Here is a 25489-nt window from a genome sequence, read left to right as displayed (position 1 = left end):
CCAGTTATAAACAGTGCCTGAAGAGGCCATTTGCATTCTGATGGTCTTCACAAGTAGCAAAATGATAGCCCTGTGTACCCAGGCATCATGTGTATATATAATGTCATTGGCAACAATTATGCAAGAGTGAAAGTATCTCTTACATAGAGAGTTGTTGTACTATAGGAATTGTAGGCTTCATGCATGTGCATAGTGTGAACACTTCCCATTATCCCCACGATGAGCAGAGATATGCATGCTAGTGGTGTTTGGGTGCAATAACACAGTGTGCTATGGTATCAGTTCAGAGACAGTTACACAAAGTTCCTTCACTGGCATAATTGCCATGTGTCAGCACCCATTTTAGAGGAATATAAAGTGTGGTTACCATAATGCAGGAAACTGTGTTAATAGGATTAAATCAACAATAGGAATTCATTGGAGAAAACATTTAACTTTGATATAGGTATTGCGAATGAAAGCAAGGCACTTGATGATGTTACTCTGCATTATAAACAGCACATATGGTGGATGGCAACAACAGGAAAATTTACAAAGGGATATACTTGTACTCGAAGATGTGGGTGAGGCAACATAGAACATGGGGGTGACTGGTACACATCCACCCGGTGGGAGGACTCACCATGGCAAAGAAAATAGCACAAGGGCATGACAGGTGCATGTGCAGATATGGGACTCACTATAATAGACAAGACAACACTTTTGCAAGATTGTTACATCCAGCTGTGTGGGAGGAGTTGCCATGGCAGGGATCACAGCACAAGGGCATGAGTACTACATGTTAACCAGGGTGGCCTACACTGTACTGTGTGCACACAGAATCTAAAAAAATGCTATAAAGAACCCATTAGTCTCTATACACAGGTCATGGCATGGCATGGCTTCACTTGGTGTATCCATGAAACATGTGGCAACAACCCTCCATTATGGCTGTGCTGTGTAAGGATCCAGATGAAAGGGCAGGGATGGTCACAAGCATGGTTATGCAGATGGCATACACCACTTAGGAGATCAAATCACTATCACTGTCAGCCACAGCAGCCAAATAACCTGGGTGTGGCCATTGTCACAGCAGTGGCCAATGATGCTTCCCAGCCTCCATCCATGGGATGCCTTACCAATCTGCTCCATCCAGTTACTGCAATTCTACACTGTCCCTATTAACTGTTGGATGATGGAATGCTGTGTCTATCTGTGGTCATCATCTGGTTCATGAACACCATCTAGCTGTTGGCTGCCAGCGTATAACACCATATCAGTGTTCCTATACAGACACACACCTAAAATGCTATGCCATCTCTACAACAGTATACATTAAACCCTAAAACTGCCACAAGTACACATGGCCATTGCACTTTGTAACTCCACCACACCAACAGAAGATGTGCTTCCTGACTCCTCCCAGCCTGGTGCATATCTGACTGGCTACCATATCCATCTTCCTTTACCAAGATGAAGGCATTATGCCCCCTGTCACTGTTTCCCACCATCCCCATACAAATGATGATAACTGTGCCTTACTCACCCTCTAGTCTGTTTGGTAAGATAATATCTGATGCACATTGTGGCTGTTCAGTACATTGTACTCTGCGTGGTCATGCATACATCATTTTTTTTCTTTGGTGCCTGGATCATGATGTATAGCTGTGGATCAGATGCTACCAGTTTGCCAGTGACACAGTATATTGTGCCCACCTCTGCCTTGTCTGGGGTGCTGCTGCCCATCTCTTCATTTGCTGCTGTAGCAGGTCTATCAGGCAGTACTATCATAGTCCCATCTTGTATCTACTTATGTACTACCATAGTGTATAACATGATACACACTGTAAGTGCTCTGGCTCCTTGTCTCAGGTGCATACTGCATTGTGCCACCAGATGTGTCATAGCAACATATGTATCCTTGTACGAGTCTAAACATATTTTGATAGTATTCCTTGCTTCCAAATGTGTGATATTGCATGAAATCAGCTATGACCTGGAGTTTTGGATGGAGGCCATCATCCACAGTTCCAATACACTTACAACATCACTTGCAGTACACAAGAGTACATAATGCCTACTTCAATTTGCACTATATATCCTGTTCTATAAAACTAGCAATTGGAGCAACTACCAAGCAGATAACCCCTTTGGAAGTAACACCATACCTCTCAACTGTACAGATTTTCACAGAATGTCCAGATTTTTGCCTTGTATTTTAGGTCCTTTTTCATAAAATTATGGTTTTCTGGCAAATCAGTGGTAAATCATTAAAGATTGAAGTTAGAAAATAATGACAGACATTTTAGATTCAGACTTCACACCCTTCAGAAAGTTCATGTTAATGCAAAACCTGTTATTCCATCAACTAAGTTTGTAAGAGCAATATTTTAAAAAATGTCACTATTTTTGGGCCTTTGTCCCACTTTTATTTATGTCTTTGTCCAGATTTCTTGCTCTAAGAGGTTGAGAGGTATGAGTAACACCCATAAAACACTGTTAGAATTTACATATGAACTAGAAGTGTGAGTCATGGGAACTGCTTGGGTGGTACACAGGCACACACTGTATATAATGCCCTGTACCTTTCACATCATAAGGCCATTAATTGAGTGAAAACTCTTTTGGTTGATTACCAGATATCATGTGGAGCATATGACACCTCGATTGTGATGTTGGTGCAATCAGTGGCTTCTGGGATCTTAGGAAAGTGGGCTGCATTGTAAAATGCTTACATAGTGTTGGTTCTCTTCTCTGCTGTAAGTGGAAACCATATAGTCTCCACCATATGCCACTGCATTACTTCAGGGTTCTGATGTAGGATCTGCAAGGCTAATGCCTATGAAATTCCTAGTATGTTCCCTGTCAATTGCTGAAAGATTTGCATAGTAAGGATGATTAATAGTACACAGACCTTTTGATCCACAGTGATGGGGAGTGTTTGCTCCTCCCGTTATTCCCTACATGGGTGACACATGTCTACTAACTCTTATATTGTGTCCCCATACACTCAGTACCAATCAACAAATTGCCATGGTTGTGGAGGAGATGGTATTTTAGTCTCTGACAGACCCATCTGTGACACTGAGGGTGATAATTCTCAGTGTCACTGGTGCTTGCTCCAGGAGTTGCCACTGACACTTACTGTTCAGCCATACCTGATTCTTTTCCTAGCATATTAGTATGATTGAAGCTTCTGTCTGCCCAAAAAATATCCCGGTGTTCAGAATAGATAAATGCTGCAACTAATCAGGTTGGAGTTATGCATCTCTGAATCACTTAGCCATGTTTGATGTCTTCGTTTTCATAAAATATGAAATTCATGTGCATGCAGGCGCTCAGCCACATGAAATTATGAAGTCATTTGTATACCAGAAACATTGAGTTGTCTCTCTCTTTGTGTGATCCTGCTACATGTCTCTAAATTGCCCCCCACTTGCCATTCCTCATCTTGCTATTTATTTTAACACTACATGCTTAGGGTTTCTGAATGTCTGCAGTTTGATAAGTAGTTTTGATTCTCTGGCCTACATCACGAATGTTTGCATTTATTTCTGTTTTAAAAAGTAATAAAATATTTGTTTTGTAAATATTTTGTTTGTATTGTTTTACAATGGTCTTCCAGTTAAAATATGCTAATGAATGTGCCTTTGGGTGAGAAATCACACCTAAAGACTTATAAAACCAATACATGTTTTTTGTTTTAGTCACTGCATATACTTTTAATTAATTTGCTAAATGGATAGGCAGGGTGGAGGCAGGGTGGTCCAAGAACCCTTTTCAGCCATGACCTGGACAAAGTGCACATACAAAAATGATAAACAACATTTAATTCAATAACATGTGGAGGACAAGCATACAAGTCAAGTAAAACAATGTCCTGAATCTTGGGAGCATCATGGTAAGTTTACCAAGACTAAAAACAAAGAAAATCTAAAGCACTTAAAAAGAAGTAGAAGTTCATTTTGTGGAAAGTAGAAAAGAAAGCCAAAACATATTTGTCACAAAGTGGTTACAAAAAAAAAGGAAAGAAAAGGAGAAAAAAAAGAGAGAAAGAGAATGATTGGGACACTTTTGATTTCTAAAATCACTACCTGTCAACTGGAGAATTCAGCTTTCTTTGTTCCTTGTGCTGAAGAAACATAAGGCCTCCATGCAAAGAAAGATCCCTGAAAAACCATGTTAAAAAAATAGATAGCATATGTAATGATTTTAGCTCAATAAACTGTTCATATTTCCTTGGGAAAGAGGATTTCCCTAAATAAAAATATTGTATTACTTTTTCCAGAGGTCTGGATTTTATTCCAGGAAGTTATCAATCACGTATTCATTCAATGGTAAGACCTTTCCTGCTCCCTGAGTCAACATCCATCCAAAAACTAGTAAAAGTACCAAAAATTAGCCTAGGGATCAGTGATATTACCTATACTTTCTACAGGAAAACTTGAAGGTGGCCCAAGAGGCCACTCAGGCACAGGCCTGCAAAGAACCTCCGTCCATCCAGCACATGTTGGACAGATAACAAGTCCTTCAGAATACTTCTTAACATGCTTGCAAAGCTCCCAGTTTATCTTGAACTACTGTGTTTGCCTTAACATATGCTAAAGAGAGGGAGAGAGTTTACCAGTAAGTGAGTTTTATGTGAAATAGTCAGTATTGTACAATAAAACAGATTTAAACCATCAGCAGTCCTTGTTAACTTTTTCACATCCAAGGATATTTCCCTTTTGAAAAGCTACACATTTGTTAGAATTTTATGGCTGGGTTGCCAGAGATTTTTCTTCACCCAAAAATAGATACTGCCTGTAAAGAAAAGTTTGATAAGCCTCAGGCCTGAGTTAATCATCTACTTGATTACTTTTCGAGCATGTTTCCAATCCATCTACAAAGCTCTTGACTCCTACCCTCCCATCTTTAAGAAGTTAGGCAAAGTATAAGCGCCTCTTCCAAAAAATGTTTTGAGAACAGTAAAGCAAACAAGTTGATACTTTCTTTGTCAGTACCCCAGTCTTCTCTCTCCCATGATAAGGAATTCAGGATAGGGGATAGTTTTGGGAAAAGGGTTTTTACCTTTAACAATGGCAGATGTAACAATCATTTATTAAATCCCCATGGTGCATATTCGAGTTCCTTACTACAACAGGGCTCTTATTTTTGTCATTGCCTGCTAGACTGTGACACCAACGACATAGCGGATAACATTTTACCCATATTAAACACTGTGCATATAATGCAGCAGATGCATCTTACGGATCAGCTGCTACTGCCATTATCATTACCAGTTTTCCTTTTGCCTCAAGACACAGGCATTGAAATTTACATTTTTAAAGACTAGCACCTTAAAATATGATAAAATTATAATGAAAAGGCTAATATTTGCAAGCAGCTTAGTGGAAATAAAGCAAACATGTAACAAGGTAAAAGCACAAAACTGGGCTAAAATTAAAACAAGTTAGAATGAAGTGTTAGTGCAGAGCCAGAAGCCATGTTCTAGACTGAGATACACCTTCCAAATCACATAGTATTTTAGGGGATTTCATGCCTGAAGCTGGGAAGATAGTGAATTCCATAGAACTAGTGCTAAATAATCAAGGGGCCAAAGCCCTCATGATTTAAGACAAATCTGTGGTATGGCCAGCATTCCCTCACCTACTAGCACAATGAGGAACAAGGACAAACAAGATAGCTGTAGTGGTAGAAGGTGCAACTGCACTAATAAAAAAAAAAATTTCAAGAATACCTAAATATACTACCAATACAGGCAACAGCATAGGGACTACAGAAGAAAGAAGTTTAGGGTACATCATTGATGCTGAAAAGGGCAATGTTGACAAACATCAAAGACAGAAGGAATACTGATTTAATGAACTTTAACTATGGTCTGAATTAGGAATCTCTGTTTATGGTAATAAAAACCCTAAGCATTTGTAGAAACTAAATCAGCAGACCAGAAGAGTGGATTGAGGCACTGGGAGCTTTTGGTGTCGAGGATTCTGGTAGTAAATCACAGTCAAGATCTTAAGAAATGACTGCTACAGTGCAGGAGGTAATATGTTCAGATCACAACATCCACATTGACACCTGTGATACAGAGTCTACACACAGTGCAGATAGGCATGATCAGTATACGAGTGTCTGAAAGGCCAACGTAAAGAGCATTGTAGTAATCAAATCAGTAAGATAAGAGCACATGAAATTATTGCCTTCAGATCTTATCCTTCTATCAGGTGCTTAATTTTGGACATGCTGCTAAGATGAAAGTTTGAGAATTTTACAGCCACAATACCCAGTACATCACTGTCAGTTTAGTTTTCTAAAACTGTTAACTTGAGAAGGAAATTCCATCCTGCTGTCCCTGTAAGAAATTAAGAGGAAAATGTGTAGAGCCTAGGATGATCAGATAGTCGCATGCACTAGCATTGGTCTTTTATGGGTTTGATTTTAATTTTCTTTGCTATATGAAGTTCAGCTGTGAATCCAGGCAGTCCTTAGGAAGACCAAAGTGGGACACATTCCTAGGAGAAGGAGAGGTAATCCTAGTTGACATCTGTATAACAAGAATGCAGCATACCTCTCCTTAAGACTTTTCTTTGTGGAAGCAGGATGCATGCAGACTGAAAACAATAACAGAGCTGAAATTCTATCTGGCAGAGCCCTGTGAGTGAGCAAGGGCTCCCAGACAAGAGGCAAATATGTCTGAAAGTCCACAGCAGGTGTACAAGTGCACCAGGAAAATTCCATAGTCCACAGTGGCAAATGCTGCTAACAAATTTGAAAAGACAAAGATAACTGGTGATACCTCACTACTAAAAGGTTATTTGCAACTGTTAAAAAGGTTGTCTTACTGTTGTGTCTGAAGCAAAAGCCAGAACACTGAGGATGAAGGAGACCATGAGATGTTAAAAGGAAATGCATTTTTCATATTCTTCCTTCTCAGTGCTCTTTCCTATAAAGGGAAGTTTAGAGACAAGAGTAGCAGGTTTCCAGATGTAGTGGGCCTAATGAAGTTTTTTTTCAGAATGGAGACAGCCAAGACCTATTTTAATAAAGTTGGAAGCTCCTCATTTACAAAGAGCTGTAGTTACTTACAGTCTTGAAATGCACTGGGTTGAAGATTTCCAAATAAGCTGTGACAAACTTTGTAGCTTTCAGAGTCAAGTGCAGAATAGTTTGACCAGAGAGATAAAACTGCTTCTATGACCTCTTCATAGCCATTGCAATCAGAGTCTAGCCAACAGAACCCAAGAGATTCAACAAGATGATCACTGCTATGCTCAGGGGTAGCATGCAAAAGAGAAAGAAGGAAAGGCAAAAAGAGACAGAGAATGAGTGACTAATTTTGCTAACCATAGTCAATAAAAATTGTGCAGTATCCTTACAGTCAGAAGAAGAAGAAAAATCATTACAAATAATAAACAAGGTGGACTACATTGACTGCCACAACTTAAAAATGCCTGCTTAAATTATTATAAGGAGAAGATGGTTTACTATCATATACTTGAAGTTCAAAACAAAATCTGTCCAGATCTGCGAATCAGATGCAGAAGCTGAAAATATCAAGTAGGTCCGAATGTCGAAGTGCATGCACCATCATCGAATTCGCACTTTCGACATCCACTTAAGCATGTCCCTACTGCACACTATGAAATGCCATCTTTTTGCAGGGGGGGATATGTGCTCCTGCACCCCCCACACCCCCTGCAAATAATATATTCCAACTCCAAGATCACACAGTGGGGGAAAGGGCTATTTTCTGATACCCACTCTACTGCAATCTGTATTCAGAATGCCGAAGACAGATGTACAAATGCACTGTTGCATTTGGAAATCTGAACACTCACACTTTTGTAGGTTAGATGAAATGGGAATCGTCCAACTGTTGTTCGACATTGCCATTTCTGTCTCTAACAGGTACTCAGCATTTTGATAGTAAACCAGAGAAGACATCTCACTAGATAAGAAAGTCATCCTGTTATGTGGCATGAATTATATACTGAATGATGGGCATCTAACATATGTTTATCTTCAAGCAGGCTTCATTCTACATGTGTTTTCTAACCTACATCCAGACTTGTATCTCACAAAATTCACAACTATATTGCCATTTATGGGAAACAGAAAGGAGATGATACACATAAACAGGGACAGTTTTATCCCTTCATCGATGACTGTATAATTACACAAAGAAATCAGTGCATCAGAATCATTTGTGCTTCAGTTCAACCTCAGTTGGTTCATTAAAGGAAAGGCCACTACTAGAATCGTTTCTTAAATTTCTTAACTAGAGCTAGTTCAGAAATTATTAAGCAGACTAGAAACCAAGGCAGAAATGGCAGACATTACTGGGCTGCAAAACTGGCTGTACCTCCTTTCAGACGTGACCACATCCCATGAAAAAGTTAAATCCAGATTATATCATGCTGTATGAGAGCAGAGGAAATTAGAACAATGATGAACTTCTCGATGACCTAGATGAATGCCATTGCAAGTTTATATCATTTATCATCATTCAAAACACTGAGCCTTCCAGCATCAAGCCCATGTGGAAATCTGTGAACTCCTATTGAAAAGTCTACAGATAAACTGGTAAATCATAAATAAGGAGAAACCTGCAGTTTGCTTTTGCCACAAATTAATACTCAAGATGGCTGTCCTAATATGTCTCTAAGGAATATCTTGCTCTAATCTGTAACAGCTACTCTTCCACTACAGTTGTCTCACATGTGACTGTGATAAAATCTTTCTTTTTTTTGTAAACACATCTTTATTGATTATCACTCATGACAGCATTTATACAAAAGTAATTAAATTGTATTTACAAATTAACATTAGCAAACATTATACTTCACATAAATTACTATATATCATATAACCTAAGCAACATTTCATAAATTATTCAATTCCTGACCCTTTTTTAAAACAAGAAATATCTTTAGTAAACCATCACTTATGACATAAGCAATCATACATTTATATAAATGAAAAGAAATCACATTGACACAATCCTAGTTGCATTAAATGAGCTTTGTAATGTTCAATTGAAAATGATTGGGTAGATTATAAGTGATGTATAATGTTTGTGATAAAAATCTTAGTGTTACAGCAGGAGTTATGTGAGCATCTGCATTCATACCAACCAAGTTTCATAATCAAGCCTAGATCAAAACCTTGATGCAAGTCATAGATAATATCAGTTTTTTCCTGGATTAATCTGGCATAAAACAAGGTTTTATGAATGCATATTTACTCTACTAGTTGTAGATAACTTTACAAGTATCTGGAGAGTCTGTACAGATATAACAAATGTCTGTCCTGTTGAAAAATTGATTATGTATTGTTATCAGATGGGTTACAGGAGATAAAAGAAGGAAAATTGGCTTTTCTGATCATATGGCAGTTGTTGTTGTTTGTCTTTTGGCTTTTCCCGGTAAGGGGTCGCCACAGCGGAACTCGGGTCTGCTATTGATTGGCAGTTGTTTTTTATGGTAGTATGGGCCAGAAATGGGAAAGAGCCAAATTATATTAAAGAAGGCAAAGGGCTACAAAAATGACAAGAAATATAGTAAATACAGATATAATGAAAAAAGAAAAACATAGGTTGTTACAGGATCATGAAACTGTAAAGCCATTTTGCAGAAACTGAGCAGTATGATGAGTGAGATTTAAGCAGAAAGTAATTAAAGTAAAGGCTAATTGTTAAAAATGATGATGATTTTTTTTTTGGGGGGGGGGGGCAAGGAGAAAGTTAGGGTCCAGAAAGAAGAGAGATACAGAAATAAGAAAAAGTTAAAGGACTTTGTAGAAGAGGTAGGTGGTTAAAGCAAAAATAAAAGAGAGATGATACCTTTGTAAGGTGAAAGTGTGAAATATGAGGAAGAAAAAAGTGAGAAATAGCTGAGAGAAAAGTATGTTAGAAGCAGTGCAGAGGTATGTGAAGAAAATGTATGATGAAGTAAAGAGGGGAAACAGGAGGAGATGACAGGTTGAAAATAGGCAAGTAAAATAAAGAACTGGAGAATGAGAATATAATAGATGGATTAGACAAGATATTACATTTAGTTAAAGAAAGTAGCTCTCCAGGCCCAGATGGCTTAGCATATGATTTTTATAAAAAAGTAAGGAAAAGGAAAAGTTTTAGTTTGGGAATGTAATAAATAGGTTCATAGGAGGTTACTAGGCTCGCGGCCTTAGAGCCCTTATAAGCCTAGCCGTGTTAATGCCAAGTTGCCTCAATTGTCTTTGGTTAGATGGAGGTAATTCACAGAGTGCTTCTGTGATAAACACTGACTACCACTGTCCATGAGGGACATGGGTGCCACCCCTGGGGTCAGTTTGCCGTCTCCCATCCATTTGCCCAGGTTGTGATGGAATAGGGTCAGTGAGGAGCTCTGCTTCAAGTGGACTGGTAGTTTATTACAGAGTAGCGTTAATCTGTGGGAGATATATCTGGCTCTCCAGCATGTTCTGCTTATGCCACAGGCTAGGTTAAGATCCCTAGATGGAGTGACTCTTGTGCCGCTTGAATTGTGGATGTGCAGCATATCTATCAGGGCAGGGTCAGAGACTGCCCTGTAGGCCAGGTGCAAGTTGCCTCTCAGCAGTCTATACGATACAGAGTACAGTGACAGGGCTTTCAGTCTATCCACGTAAGTCATGGTTTGGAGGCCCTGTATTTTCTTGGTGAGAAACCTCTGTGGTCTCTCCAGCTGTTGCAGGTATCTGGTGAGGTACATGCAGAAGGGAGAATTGTACTCTATTAATGGTCTGATGAAGGTCGAATACAGTGGATCTATAACATCCTTAGACCTGGATGCGATGCCCTTACTTATGAGATGTGCAATGTAGAAGGCTTTCCTTACCACTGTGGACAGTTGGTGGTTGAAGTTCAGATTGACATCTACCTGTGTTCCCAGATCTCACACCACTGGATTTGAACTTAGAGGGTGCTGTCAGTATTGTAATTAGCAGGGAATTCCACTTTTCCAAAGGAGATAATAATGCACTTTTTGCATTTAGTTTTAGATCGTGGCTTTGGCACCAGTTATTTGTTTGTGTTAGACCCTTCTGTAATATGTTAACATTATTGGTGGACTCAGTTTGCAATCATCAGTGAACTTGGTATGCCAAAGGCCACCTACATTAGTCTGGACTTCTGAGAAATAGATTCCAAACAGTAAAGGGAACAGCACAGATCCTTGTGGTATGCCACTGGTGATGGGTCTACTGATGGAGGTGGAGTCACCAAATCTGAACTTTGAAAGTATGTGTTCTGTTAGTAAACCATTTGGCTACCCATCTAGTGACATAAGGGTAGCCAAGTGAGAGTTTCTCAATGATATCTGAGTTGGGTATTGTGTCAAAAGCCTTGGCTAAGTCAAGATAGCAGTATTCACTGTCTTACCTTCGTCTAGAGCTTTGGTGACTTTCTTGAAGAAGTCTGCTAGTTTTAATAACAATGATCTACCCTTAACAAAGCCAAACTGGGTTGGGTCTAGAGTTTGAAGGTTGTCTATGTCATTGCTGATAAGGTCTATGATGAGTCTTTCCATGGCCTTGCAGATGAGGCTGGTTAGACTTATGGGTCTATAGTTCCCAAGGTCGGTTGATGGCACCCTTTTGTGCAAGGGGATTACTGTTGCTGATCTCCACTCTGCTTTAACAAAGCCAGTTCTCAGGGTATGGTTAAAGAGAGTGCCAAGTGAGTCCACTAGATCCTGTTTTACATTGCTTAATAAGCAAGCTGGGATGTTATCTGGTCCCACTAAGGCCATGTTTTTGTCCTTGGAGAGCGCAGATATGACCTTATCTCTAGAGATACTAAGCAGCGGACTGGTGTCAGGTATGCTTTAAGGTATGACTTGTGGGGACAGAGGGTGAAGTTTGCACCAAATCTGTCAGCTAGCAGGTTGGCAATTTCTTCCGGTGTAGTATGAGTGGTACCATCTACTACCATTTTAGTACATAGTTGGGTATTCACTTTTAGATTTTGGATGTAGATAAAGAATGGCTTATGATTATCCTTAGCTAGGGATGCTATTTTACATTCATAATTAGCTTTAGAGGACTTTGCAAGATTTCTGATTTGCTTGTTCAAGGTGTGGAGGGAATTCTTTCTCTACTGAGTCAGTTCTCTCTTGTTATTAGAAATCAGTTTCTTCCTTTTGTTATACAATCTGTTTATACTTGAGGTCCACCAGGGTGGCTTGTTTTTTCAGGAGGATCTGGTTTTAATTGGGTCAGGCACAGCCAAGTCTGTACAGTTGCTTAAGTGTTTATACAGGGCATTTGTGTACACCTCTGCATAGGAGCCATTGTTGTCTGTGATTGCGGGGGGGAGGGGGTTATAAAACGTTTTATACCATTTCTTAGTATGCTGCAGTTTGCTTTGGAAATTATTTTAGTATTTTTGCTCCTGTGGTGGTAACAGGTTCAATAGTTACTTTGAACAAGACTGAACTATGGTCCAAACTTACAAGGGTGGGTATCACACAGGGAGGAGTGCAGTGACCCCCCCCCATTTGGTGAGTACTGTGTCTATGACATTTGAGCCCCTTGTGGGGGTGTAGGCTATCTGCTCCAGGGCATTTGTATTGAAAAAGTCCAGAAACATCTGGGCGAGCACGTTCGTACTCATGTATATCACTCAGTCGATGAAAAGATAGTTGAAATCTCTCATGACTAAGGTATTGGGCTGTATGGTGAGTGATTCCAGTAAGTCCAGGTAGGTGGTGTGCTTTTCTTGGTTCATGGTGGGGGACCAATAGCTAGCAATGATGTAGTAGTTATTTTGCCTGTAGTTAATTGAACATGGAGTAGTCTGAGGGAGTCATACTATTTGACCAGTCTCGAGGTGTACTTAGCTTTAGTGAAGATGGATACATCTCCACCTTTGGTTCTTTCATGCTCATTTTGAGGTCTGAATGTGTGGAAAAGCTTGTTATGGACACCCAAACATTGTTAAGGTCACATTCTGGCTGACAGGTTCAGTGCAAATTTCTCCCCTCCTTCACCCCAAAAGAAGAAATACTTATCCCAGCTGAATGTAATCTCCCTGTCATCTCAGATGTCCAAGTGAGAACCGCCCTAAACAAAGCAAAAAACACAGCATCAATGGGACCTGACGGTATCCCGGGTTGCGTGTTACATGAACTCCAAGAGGAGCTAAACCCACATATAAAAATGCTATTTAACCTTAGCCTTACTTCGGGATATGTACCTGAACACTGGCGTACAGCAACAGTGGTCCCACTCCACAAGGGGGGTGCCTCTACAGACCCTGGAAACTACCGCCCCATAAGCTTAACCAGCCTGGTCTGCAAAGCTATGGAAAGAATCATTATGGAACTCATAAACAGAGACATAGGGGACCTACAGACACTTGACCCCACCCAGTTCGGCTTTGTAAAGGGAAGATCCTGCCTTTTAAACCTGGTTGACTTTTTCGAAACAGTCACTAGAGCCATTGATGAGGGCAAAGCAGTCCATACAGCATACCTGGACTTGGCTAGAGCCTTCGACACAATACCCCACTCAGGCATCATAGATAAGCTCAACAGCTTAAAAGTAAACCCTTATGTCACTAGATGGGTTGCAAACTGGCTAAAGGACAGAACCCATAAAGTTAAAATCGCTGGAGCAATGTCAGACTCAAAGCCATTCACAAGTGGTGTCCCACAGGGATTTGGCCTGGGACCCCTCTTGTTCGGCATTTATTTCTCAGATGTTAAAGCAAACATGGGTGGGCTGTGGCTGACAAAGTTCGCAGATGACTGCAAACTAGGCGCCATAGTCGATACACCAGCAGACACAAACATCCTACAAAAAGGCCTCACAGAAACGGACAACTGGTGCCGGAGTCATGGCCTTAAACTAAATGCCAAAAAATGTATAGTCATCCCCTTTGGGAAAAACAAAGTACCCACAAATTATCACATAGACAGCAACCCACTGAGTACGGAAAAAGTAATCAGAGACCTAGGGACCCAAGTCGACAGCGACCTCTCATTTGACACCCACGCTGCCAAAGTGGTTAGAAAAACATTCTACCTTGCACACCTCATCATGAAGGGATTCACATCCAGATCCAAGGATGTCATTGTACCCCTATATTCCTCCCTCATCAGACCCATGATTGAGTACAATGCCCCATTTGGTATGTACCTCACCCGGCATTTGCAACAGCTGGAGAGACCACAAAAGTACCTCACCAAGAGGATCAAGGGTCTCCAACATATGTCTTATTCTGCCAGACTAAAGAAACTTCAACTCTATTCAGTAGCATACCGCCTGCTCAGAGGTGATCTCTGCCTGACGTACAAGGCCATGTCCAATTAGGATCTGATGGACATGCTCCACCTCAAAAAATCCAAATCCATCAGGACCACGAGAGCTAAAGACTTAAACCTCGGCACAAGTATGAATAGGACATGCTGGAGGGATAGATTCATAACCCAGAGGCTTCCCATGCTTTGGAACAAGATCCCAGTTCATATTAGGCAGAGCCCCTCACTGACTCTCTTCAAGAGAAATCTTGATTAGTGGATGGGAGATCGTAAGTTTACCCCAGGGGTCACATCTGTGTCACTGCTAGACAGGGGCACAGTAAACTAATTCTATTATATAAGGGGACCTTCATTGTGTCACTACTAGACAGAGGCACAGTATTCTAAATTTATTCTGTACATTTTTTGTACCATTTCATGGGGTGGCAAAAGCCACATCACTATGGCTAGGCTTACAAATGCCCCAGGGCAGATAGCCTAGTACTATACTATGAAACTAAACTATGAAGATTGGGTCTCTCACAACAGACTAAAAGTGGGCAGTGCCCATCTTCAACAAAGAGTGGCAGAAAGTAAAACAGTTTTTACAATTTCACTCTGCCACATCTACAAATAGTAAGTGAGGTTGAGTGAAATGTTTAACAACTTTTAAAAGCTGCTTTACCTTCTGCCAGTGGAGCACTTCATTTCTGCCTGCTGTACCTTTTATCTCATTCACTCCAAGGGAGCTCAGGAAGTCTGCACTGTAATTTCCAATGGGAGGAGCCTTAGCCTTTTGACAGACAGAAATTATGTCCTCACATTTCAAACAAATGTTCATATCTCTGGAACTATAGGGATTATGAAAGAAGCGTAAATGGCAAACTCTTCAGCACAAACTATTTTTTAGTGGTAGTATTCTTTAGGTTCTAGGTCTTAAAATGAATTTTATAAGTCACAATAAACACTATTATATTTGTAATATTTTGTAAACAACTTAAAAAATCTCAGGAACCACTCATGTTACACACATACTGACAGCAGCATTTTACTTATCTAACTGAGAAATTTCATATGAGGCTAAGGAGTTCTGTCTGTATTACTTGGTTGTTGAGTTATTTAGAAAAATGTGAAAATTATATCTATATAAATTAATATGACAAAAAACAACAGTTAGTATCTATTTTGCTGCACTAGACAGAGGTCAAATATTAATGCAGTTAAGTTTGCTATTGTGAAATATTTTAAAACCTTGTACATAGCATGGTTTTGGAATTATTGATGCAAATATGAACAAGCAATATTTGACGCATAGAGGCACCAGTAGGAATTAACTGCAGATGCACCTGGAGGCATCACTCAGATGTAATAAGTTAATTGTCCCTGATTATCCAGACTCTCTCTGATTTTGCCTCATTTTTTTCCCTAACCTTTGTAATTTTTTTTTCTGGTAAATCATAGAGGATTGTAGTCAGTCACCAATGGCAGACTTTAAAGTTTTATACTTCGTTCAAAAAATGCTTGTTGATATAAAAACTTTTGTTCTATTAACTTTTTGGTTGAATTAGAGTAATATTTAAAATCTGCCACTGATTTTGATCCTCAGTCCCTCCATTATTTTATGATTTGTTCAGAATTTCTAAGCAAAGAAGTTGAGAGGTATTCGCTAAGTGCTTTACTAGTAGTAAAACACCATGGGCTCTTACCATTTTTATCTGTAACTAGTAGTACATCAAGCAGATAAAGCTCCATGCACTTCAAAAAAATTATGATCTTGTCTTCAGTCATAACCCTATATTATGTATTCTCAACATGGAAGGCAAGATTCACTTCTCGAGCTTCTCTGTCAAGATGAATTTCTTGGCATCTATGTCTTAAACATATAATAAGCTGGTTATGATCAGATCATGATCCACTGTGTTTTAATCCTAATGATATGGTAGTCTGGTGGTTTATGATCCTAAAACTGTAAAGTGTCATTAATCTCATAATCTGGATTAATTTTCTAGACCATATATATCGCTTATTGGCTTTTGGTTGAAAGGTCTGTTTGTTGGGCCACATGAAAATCAGAACAGCTGATCAAGACTTACCAGCTTTTTTACTGTGTGAGATTGGAGAACAGTGGAGATAAGGGAATATATCCTTTCCCCAGTGTAGTGCAATCTCAGAGTTGGTATATTAATAAGCAGGGGATGTGGGGGGGGGGTCCAGTGGGACTTGCCCCCATGCATAAAGCACGTTTTTCTGTGTTTAGTTGTTCTTTTATTGTATGGCATTATGATCATGTGGGTCTGATTCTTTGGGTTATGCAAATTTACGTGTTCAATGTTTAACCATAGACCCATAAATGTGTGACATGCTTTTGATCAAATGGTTAGTCTATCAGACCAAATGAAAGCCGGAACAACTGATCAAACCTTAATGTCTTTTTTACTATGCAAGATCACAGAACAGTAGAGATCAGGGAATTGTTCCCTTTTCCCACTATAGTACAGTACAGTACACATTGGTTGTGAAAGTGGTTGGATTTTGTCAGTATTTTGTGTTTAGATGTTTTTCTGTTTAGATATTTTGATGTCAATATTTTGACTGTCGATCTTATGCTGTTTTAGGTCATTTAGGTACTTCCATATATTCTATAGGTCTTAGGACATAACTATGCCCTAAGGCCTATCAGATTAAGTACACAATCCTTGGTAAGAGAAACAAAATTAAGTATCCTTTTGCAATTGCCTTGCTTATTTTCATTATATTGTGAAAGTTTAATGTGATATTTATTGGGGTTTTTTCGCACTTCTTTAAAGCTTAAAGTTGCATTTTCAAACTGGTGTAAGGGCTTCTGATCTGAACTGAAATAAGTTGTATTAAGTGTTTCTTAGTTAGTATTAGCCATCTGTTTGTGGCTCCTTAACACTTGAGCTCCAAACCAGTAATTTTACATTAAGAGGGTTAAAACCTACACTCCTGTGGCAGGAGAGAGCTGATTTCACCTATCTGAGCCGGGAATTGCTGATGGAAATCTGACTTGAGTGCTTACCTTATTGGTCTTAGGGCATAGTTAGTGTAAAATGTGCTTTATCCTGATTGCATATAAGCCTCAGATTTGTGCTAAGTCACTCTTTGTGCACTGGTAGTTACTGTTGCCTTGTATATATGCAATCCACAGAAGTTTAAATTTCCCTATAAAGAGCACCTCAGAACTTTATCTCAGTCCCGCGTTACTCATGGGGCAACTAGTTTGGAGGATGAGCAACATTTATGCATTTAATTAGGACTATTTAGGCCTACTTTACTTTATTATAGCACCCAGGACTATCGCTGCTCAGACCAATCAGACAGCATCTGGATTGGACACTGGGCAGCATCTCTTGTTTGGTGTTACTGCTCAGTGCGAAGAGTCTCAGCAAGAACCTGCTTTCCTCGCCCTGGAGAATGCTGACGTCTTTGCAGTTAATGAAACATGGTTCAAAGCCAAGGAAAGCACTCCAGCAGTACATGTCTATAATGCATTTCATACATTTCGACCACCACTGAACATGAAAGAGCAAAAGGCGGATGTGTATCTGTCTATGTAAAGGATAAGCACCTCAAGGTTGGTTAAACAATATGGCATACTTAAGCTACTCTATGTTCGACTAATCTTCGGAAAACTCCATTACCATATTCTTTCTACTACAGGACCCCAACCATGAACCAGGAAACCCATACATCATACCTGAAGTTACTAGAAACACTCACCATTCAGCCCAATACCATACTAATGGGTGATTTTAACTACCCCCTCCATTAATCGGGATGCATACACAACCAGTAACATGCAGGCAAAAGATTTCGTGACTTTGTAAATTCCAGTGCCCTGGAGGAGTTTGTCTGCACTCCCACTAGGGGAACAAATATCCTAGATCTGGTACTCACAAATATGAGAGAGTGCTTTAACCCCCTGCACCTGCCCCCCCCCCCCCCCCCCCCGTGTGATGTCCTCACTGGTAAGATTAGATCACAAAGAGGTCTTCCTTGAAAGAAAGATAAAACTGGTCCTCCCACCTAACCCCAAAAACTTTAAGAACTTCTCTAAGGTAAATTACCCCATTTTAAGGGTTTGATTAGCTAGTTTCCAAGCTCCACCAAATCCAGAAAACACTGCTATGCAGAGGCATACACAAAAGCCCTGTATGAAATATAAACAACTGCATAGAAAAAGCAGTACCAGGCTGAAACAAACCCAGGTCAAACTACAAAAACAAACTATCCTAAGTAGACCTCTGGTATTAATAGGTTGTACAACAAAAGAAAGAAAATCTTGTCAGGAAGTAAGAGGGAATGTGCACAATAGAGCAAAAAGTCCCTCATTAATCTAACAAGTGAATCAGGGAACTAGTCAAGTCTCTGAATCCTTCAAAGCTCAGGATAACCATAAGGCATTTTTCAGTTATGTCCACATTCTTAAGGGCAACACCCAATAATGTGCAGAATTAGTTGTAGATGGCATGACATATACTCAAACAAAATAAAAAAGTGCACTAAGTCCTGCATTCACATATTGGTTGGGAGATAACCAAAGATTTCACATAAAAAAGTTTGCTAATAATGAACTAAGCACTTTTGTTCATCCCACTATACAAAAAGGGACCTCATCAGAGTTAAAAAAAAATTATATATATACCAACAACAATAGTTCCAGGATGCAAAAACCAAAACTAATAACCAGATCAAATGCACCCAATGGCTATTAGAACTCCACTTTAAAAAGGTACAAAGCACAATTCAAAAGCTGAGCACTTTCATCTTCATCATGATGAAAGCACTGAACTTTTGAATTGTGCTTTGTACCTTGTTAAAGTGGAGTTCTAATAGCCATTGGTTGCATTTCATCTGGTTAAAAATTATATAAATATGCCTACCTGTGATGTTGTTTAGATGATGCCTCAATTCTTGTATTGTACATTGCTCTTTTAAATTTTTGTTTGTTCACACTTCTTTTCTTGATCCCATTCTTTCTTTCTATCTTTATTTCTCTGGCCCTGTCTTTTTGATACCACCTTTCTCTTACCATGTTTATAATCTCAGTATGTTGCTTCTTCTGTCTTCTTATAGTGTGTATCTCATCCCTCTGTTCTTTACATTCAAGATACCGTGTCTTGATTCTACCACCCATTTCTTCTACAGTTTCTCCTTTAATATCATCACTGGCTTCCATTTACTAACAGTGGGTTACAGGGCTCAGTGTTGAGACCACTCCTGTTCCAATTTTACTTCTCTGAAGTCAAGGCTAATGTGGAAGGCCTCTGGATGACAACATGTACTGACAACTGCAGGCTGGGGGCAATCATTGACTCCCCCATTGATGAAGATATCCTTCAGGAGGGTCTAGATTACACAAATGATTAATGCCAGAACCATGGCCTAAAATAAATGTGAAAAAATGCATTCCCTTTGGGAAGTCAAATACCCTATAAATTAAAACATCAACAACACAACCCTAAGAGTAGACTCAGAGGTGAGAGATCTAGGTACATACATAGACAGTAGCCTGAATGTTGACCACCATGTGTCCACAATGGTGAGGAAGTCCTTCCATGTGGCACAACTTATAACTAAAGGTATGGCATACAGATCCAAGGAAATTATAATCCCACTGTACTCAGCCGCCGTTAGACCAATAATCAAGTATAATGCATCATCTGACATTTACTTAACTAGGTACTTACAGCAGCTGGAACAAACTCAGAGGTTCCTTGCAAAGAAAATACAGGTTGTAAACAACATGTCCTATGCAGACAGACTAAAAGCCTTATACCTTTACTTTGTCTCCTGCCATCTGCAATGGGGTGACCTATGCCTGATCTACAAGGCACTCACAAATGCAGCCCTAATGTAGCTGCTAAACATCCACAAGTTAAACAGCATGAGGGTCACCTGATCTAGGGATCTAAACCTAGTCAGCAGTTCAAACAAAACATGCCAGAGAGACAGATATGTGTCTCAGATATTGCCCCTTCTTTAAACAGGCTTCCTATTCACATTACGCAGAGTCTTTCCCTGGGTCTCTTCAAATGAAGCTTGAATCAATGGATGAGGAATCATAAATTCACACCTAAGATAGTGCCTATGTCCCTTATGGATAGGGGCAATCTGTAAGATACTCACAGCATAGGCACAAGCCTATGCTATCCTCTTGGCTGTAGTGGCCATATAATGGGTAAAATCAGTTTATATTGGCTAGGATTACAAGGGCTCTTAAGTCCTAGTAGTCTCCTATAAACGTGTGTGTGTGTATACATAGATAGGTATTCCTCTGAGATAAAAATCAAACCAGAAAACCCAACTAAACCCGTAATATTTAGGAACTATTCTAATGCAAATTACATCCTATTAAGCAGTAGTTTATCAAGATTCACATCTCCCCCAACCCCAAGAGCACAACTACTGATGCAGAATTATTCACAGAAACTCTCTACAAACATGTAAATGGCTGCATTCATGGGGTTGTATCTACCAGAAGTAAGCCTAAAGCCAATAACAAAAACAAACCTAACATGGTATATAACAAAAAAAATGTCACGGCCAAAATCAACTCTCACAGAGACAATAGCTCTTTGATTCAACTAAACAAGAAACTACAAGGTCTAATAAAGTCCAACAAGGCCAGTTACAAGGTCAGGATAGCCTCCTAGGCTAAGGACAATCACAAGGCCTTCTTCAGCTATGTCAAGAAACTTAACAGTGAACATTAAGCAGTGTGCAGAAGTGGTCGTAAATGGCACAACCTTCAAAATCTACTGTCCGACAATTTTAGCTATAACTCCACCCCCACACCCCACTACTCCCTGTGAAATCCCTTGTAGCATATCTCCTCCAACTATCAAATGGGAGCAGGTCCTGGTAATGCTTGGTAAGGCCAACAATGCTGCTTCAATGAGCCCTGACAATATCCCCGGCTGCCTCCTAAATAGCCTGAAACATGACCTAACAGGAGCACTTCAGGCATTCTTCAACTACATCCTCAAAGCAGATTACATGCTAGCTGAATGAAGGGCCACAGTGGTCATCCCAGTTCATAAGGGTGGACCATCAATTGACCCAAGGAACTACAGACCCATTAGTCTGACAAGTCTAATACGCAAAGTCATAGAAAGAATTATCATGGAAATGATTAACAGGGACATTGGCAACCTACAGACACTGGACCCATCCCAGTTTGGCTTTGTTAAGGGAGGGTCTTGCTGCTTAATGTAGTAGACTTTTTTGAGAGGGAGACCAGCGCTATGGACAAGGGGAAAATGATGCATGCTGCCAACTATGACCTGGCCAAGGCATTTGATACAATGCCCCACTCAGGTATTATTGATAAAGTCTCAGAACTAGGCATAGATCCCTACATATCTCACTGGATAGATAGCTGACTCACAGATAGGGTGCAAGAAGTCAGGATCAGTGAGATCACCTCCACCAGGAATTGGTTATCAGAGGAGTACCCAGAGTTCTATATCATACCTGCTCCTGTTTGGCATCCACTTCTTGGAAGTCAAGGCTAATGTTCAAAGCCCCGTGGCTCACCAAGTTCACAGATGAATGTAAATTGTGAGCTATCATAGATTCCCCCCGTGACACCAATATCCTACAAGAGGATCTAACAGAAACAAATGACTGGTGCCAAAGCCAGAGATTAAAACTCAACATGAAAAAATGCATTATAGTGCTCTGTGGAAAATCATGCACCCAAGCTAATTACGCCATTGATATAACACCCTTAAGTGCTGACCTGGTAGTTAGGGATATAGGAACATATGTAGATAGTAATCTGGGCTTTGACCAACACACAGCCAAAAATCATTCTGCGTCACCAAACTCATAAGTGGGGGTATGACATCTGAGTCCAAAGAAGATATAGTACCACTCTACTAAGCCCTTATCAGAGCCATCATGAAGTACAATTCCCCCTTTGGCATGTACCTTACCAAGCACTTACAAGAGTTTGTCACCAAGAGAATCCATGGTATGAATACCCTGTCCTGCACACATCACCTTAAGGCCTTATCTCGGCACTCATTCTCCTACAGGTTACTGGGAGGTGTTCTATGCATGGCACATAAGGCATCCTCAGATCCACCTCTGATGGATCTCTTTCACATCTACAAAGCAGACAGCACCAGAAACACTAGATGCAAAGACCTGAACTGTGCCTGTGACATAAATAGCACATGCTGGAGAGACTGATATGTGTCTTAACAAATTACTGTGCTGTGGAATAAGCTCCCCATATAAGTGAAGCAGACTTCATCTCTGGCCTTATTCAAACAAAACCTTGATAATGGGAAATCACAAATTCACTCCTGGTCTGGCCCCCATGCCCCTGAGGAACAGAGGTCAACAATATGTAAATTAATCTCCAACTAACATATCCCTTCCCCAGGTAAGCCTTAGCTACCTCCTTAATAACATACCCCACCATATAGGCATCCAAGAAAGCTGGGGACAAAACTGGGTTGGGTTGCATGTGAATGTATCTCTAGGCTTATAAAGACCCTAAAGGTCATTAGCTATTGCAAACCTATGAGCCCATAAATCATTCATATCAGCTAATATAAAGTATACATCCTAAAAATATCTATGTAGGAAATGTTACCTTAAACTGTCCAGATTTTGGCAGAATGTCCAAAATTTTGCCTCATATTTTTGGTCTGTTCCTCGTAAGATTTTTTGGGTTTTCTGGAAAATCATTGATGATTGAAGGCTTAAAATAATGATAGACATTTACGTTTCAGACTTCATACTCTTCAGAAAACTCATGCCAATGCAAAATCTGTTATTCATCAATTCTACAGTAAGAGCAATATTTAAAAATTGTCCCTAATTTTGGGCCTTTGTCCCCATTATTTATGGCTTTGTTAAGATAAGATTGAGAGGTACTGTTACATGCAAGTGTATTACGGGTGAGTTTACCCATCCATTCTTCTGTTTTAGTTTCTTTTGGGAGCATAATGAATTTTGATAACCAGAATATATGAACATTCCTTCAAATCAGTCATACTGATAGCACTGTATTTACCACATATATCTGAAAGCTAAATACATGTTAACACATTTTCATGGGCATATATCAAAGACAAAGTTAGCAACTGAAAGTTATAATGACATTTTGCTTGAATATAAAAGAACTTGTTATTCACAATATATATTATATTCACAGAGACAGTTTGATACATTTATCTTTATTTTATTCACAAATCAACAATACTGTAACATATTTAGTTCTTTTGTAATTTTTTCTTTGCATATATCTTGTACCGTACGTTTTTCATATTGTAAATGTAATCTTGTCATTTAGTAGTCTTGTGGCTTTTGGTCCATTATGGGGTACACTGGGCACATGTATAATTTACATTGCAGATATGGTGTGTTGAAATTGCTGAAAGGAAATTGTATACCCACAGTACGCCCTTTAGACTTAGTGAAAGCTGTAAGGTTCAAACTGTACTTCATGAGAATTATAACGTTTAAAGATTTAAATAGATGACTTAATCTCAATTTGTATATTTGTATTTTTTCTTACTTCTTTTAGGCCTTAGCAGAAAAATGCCTTCATATTCAGGCAGTATCCCTTCTTGGATCTCCTCATCTTTCTGATGCAGCTTTTAAAGCACTAGTTCAAGGAAGAAAGCTGAGTAAGGTCAAAATTGAAGGTGAGTGGATGACCATTGTTATAAGAATTATCTAGTTTTTATCTAGTTTTACCTTCCTGTGTATTTTTAATACATACTTTGCTTTTATAGGTAATAGCCGTATGACTGATGCAACTTTAAAGTTACTCAGCAAACACTGCCTCAGTCTGACCCATGTCTATATTACTGATTGCCCAAGACTTACGGATAGCAGCCTAAAAGCACTCTCAGCACTGAAGACTATTGTTGTTCTCAATATAGCAGACTGTGTAAGGTAATATATTAATATTGTTTAATGACATATTTGTATACATGATTGATTTGCTTCTACCATCAAAGATATTTCAGCTTTTGTATGTGAGAGGTTGCTTTAGACAAAACTCAGCCTATTTTTACATGCAACCTGTCTGTGAAAGGTAACACATTTTCATTTGTTGTTAGACCACTGTGTTTTGGTTCTGGAAAAACTATGTTGTGGAAGTACTCTATTTAGCTTCTTTCTACCCCTTTGTGCACAAGACTAGAAAGCTGACTACCTGCTGGGTTCAACATCCTTTATCTTAACCGACTCCATCAAACATTTTGCTTCTTCCTAGGATATGTAAACTGAAGTTCAAGTTCAGTTTATTTAAATGATTGAATGTAAGCACTGTATAGACAAAGTGTAGGAAAAAAGATAACCACAAATAGGATAAAGCAGCAATTAAAATTCAAAACTCAGTAAACAGATTAGTTGTAAATGAGAGTTAAAACAGAGAAAACAGGAAAATTGATTATCAACACATACATTTGTTAAAACAAACAGTGAAATCAGTTATATGTTAGGTCAGATTAATAAACAGACATTCAAATAATTATTATATCCCCTCATCACTGAGGATGCTGTCAGACAATGAGTAGTCAGTTCCAGAAAAATACTCCTTGCTGGACAAATACATGAATTCTAGAAAATTGACGCTTAAGTCTCCAGACCCACTCTTATGCTTGAGAGGCTGAATGCAGAGACTGGGTTAGATGGTAGCATGTCAGCAGGCCCTGCAAATAAAGAGGACCCAAGTCATATAGGGCTAGGTAAGCCATGTTACGGATTTTATACATAATTCATTGTCCGATTAGAAACCAGTTTAGTCAATGCTGAACTAGTATAGTGTGATAGTATCTAGAGATCTAAACGAGTTGACAGGATGTGGAGTTTTGCACAAGATACATGAAGTGGGGTTCAGAATCAGGTAACCCTATTTATAGGAAATTACAGTAGCCCATAGGGGAGGAGATCAAAAAATGTACCACAGCAGGAGAATCTGATGGTGAAATATAAGGACAGTGGTCCTAAGGTAGAAGCAAGAAGATTTGAGAACAGCTAGCATCTGTTTCTTTAGTATCAACTTATCACAAGTAATCACCCCAGCTTTTAGATTATGGACAAATATTACAGTTTGTCTCCACCACAACTGATATTGGGAGACAAAGGTGGCAAAGTTGAGCCCCCGAGTATGGTATGAATGACCATGGCAACCATCTTAATAATGTTTAGGTTTAAGTTGATTATCAGCCACCCAAGGTTGACTATATTCCTATTCAGTA

At 39.3% G+C, this 25489-nt stretch overlaps 1 protein-coding gene across 1 annotated transcript in view; it reads left to right on the top strand.

The window, feature by feature from the left end:
* FBXL13 (F-box and leucine rich repeat protein 13) overlaps positions 1 to 25489 on the top strand; it is a 2081262-nt gene that overhangs the window by 1637138 nt on the left and 418635 nt on the right. The window contains exons 14-15 of the mRNA XM_044088512.1: positions 23806 to 23926; positions 24017 to 24179. Of these exons, the coding sequence (XP_043944447.1) occupies positions 23806 to 23926; positions 24017 to 24179 (284 nt within the window). The remainder of the gene's footprint in view (positions 1 to 23805; positions 23927 to 24016; positions 24180 to 25489) is intronic.

Source organism: Protopterus annectens, chromosome 11.part0 (assembly GCF_019279795.1).
Source record: "Protopterus annectens isolate FY-2018-M chromosome 11.part0, PAN1.0, whole genome shotgun sequence".
Taxonomy (NCBI): Eukaryota; Metazoa; Chordata; order Ceratodontiformes; family Protopteridae; genus Protopterus; species Protopterus annectens.
The sequence above is the reverse complement of the archived record's forward strand: the minus strand, read 5'-3'. Positions and strand labels throughout refer to the sequence as shown.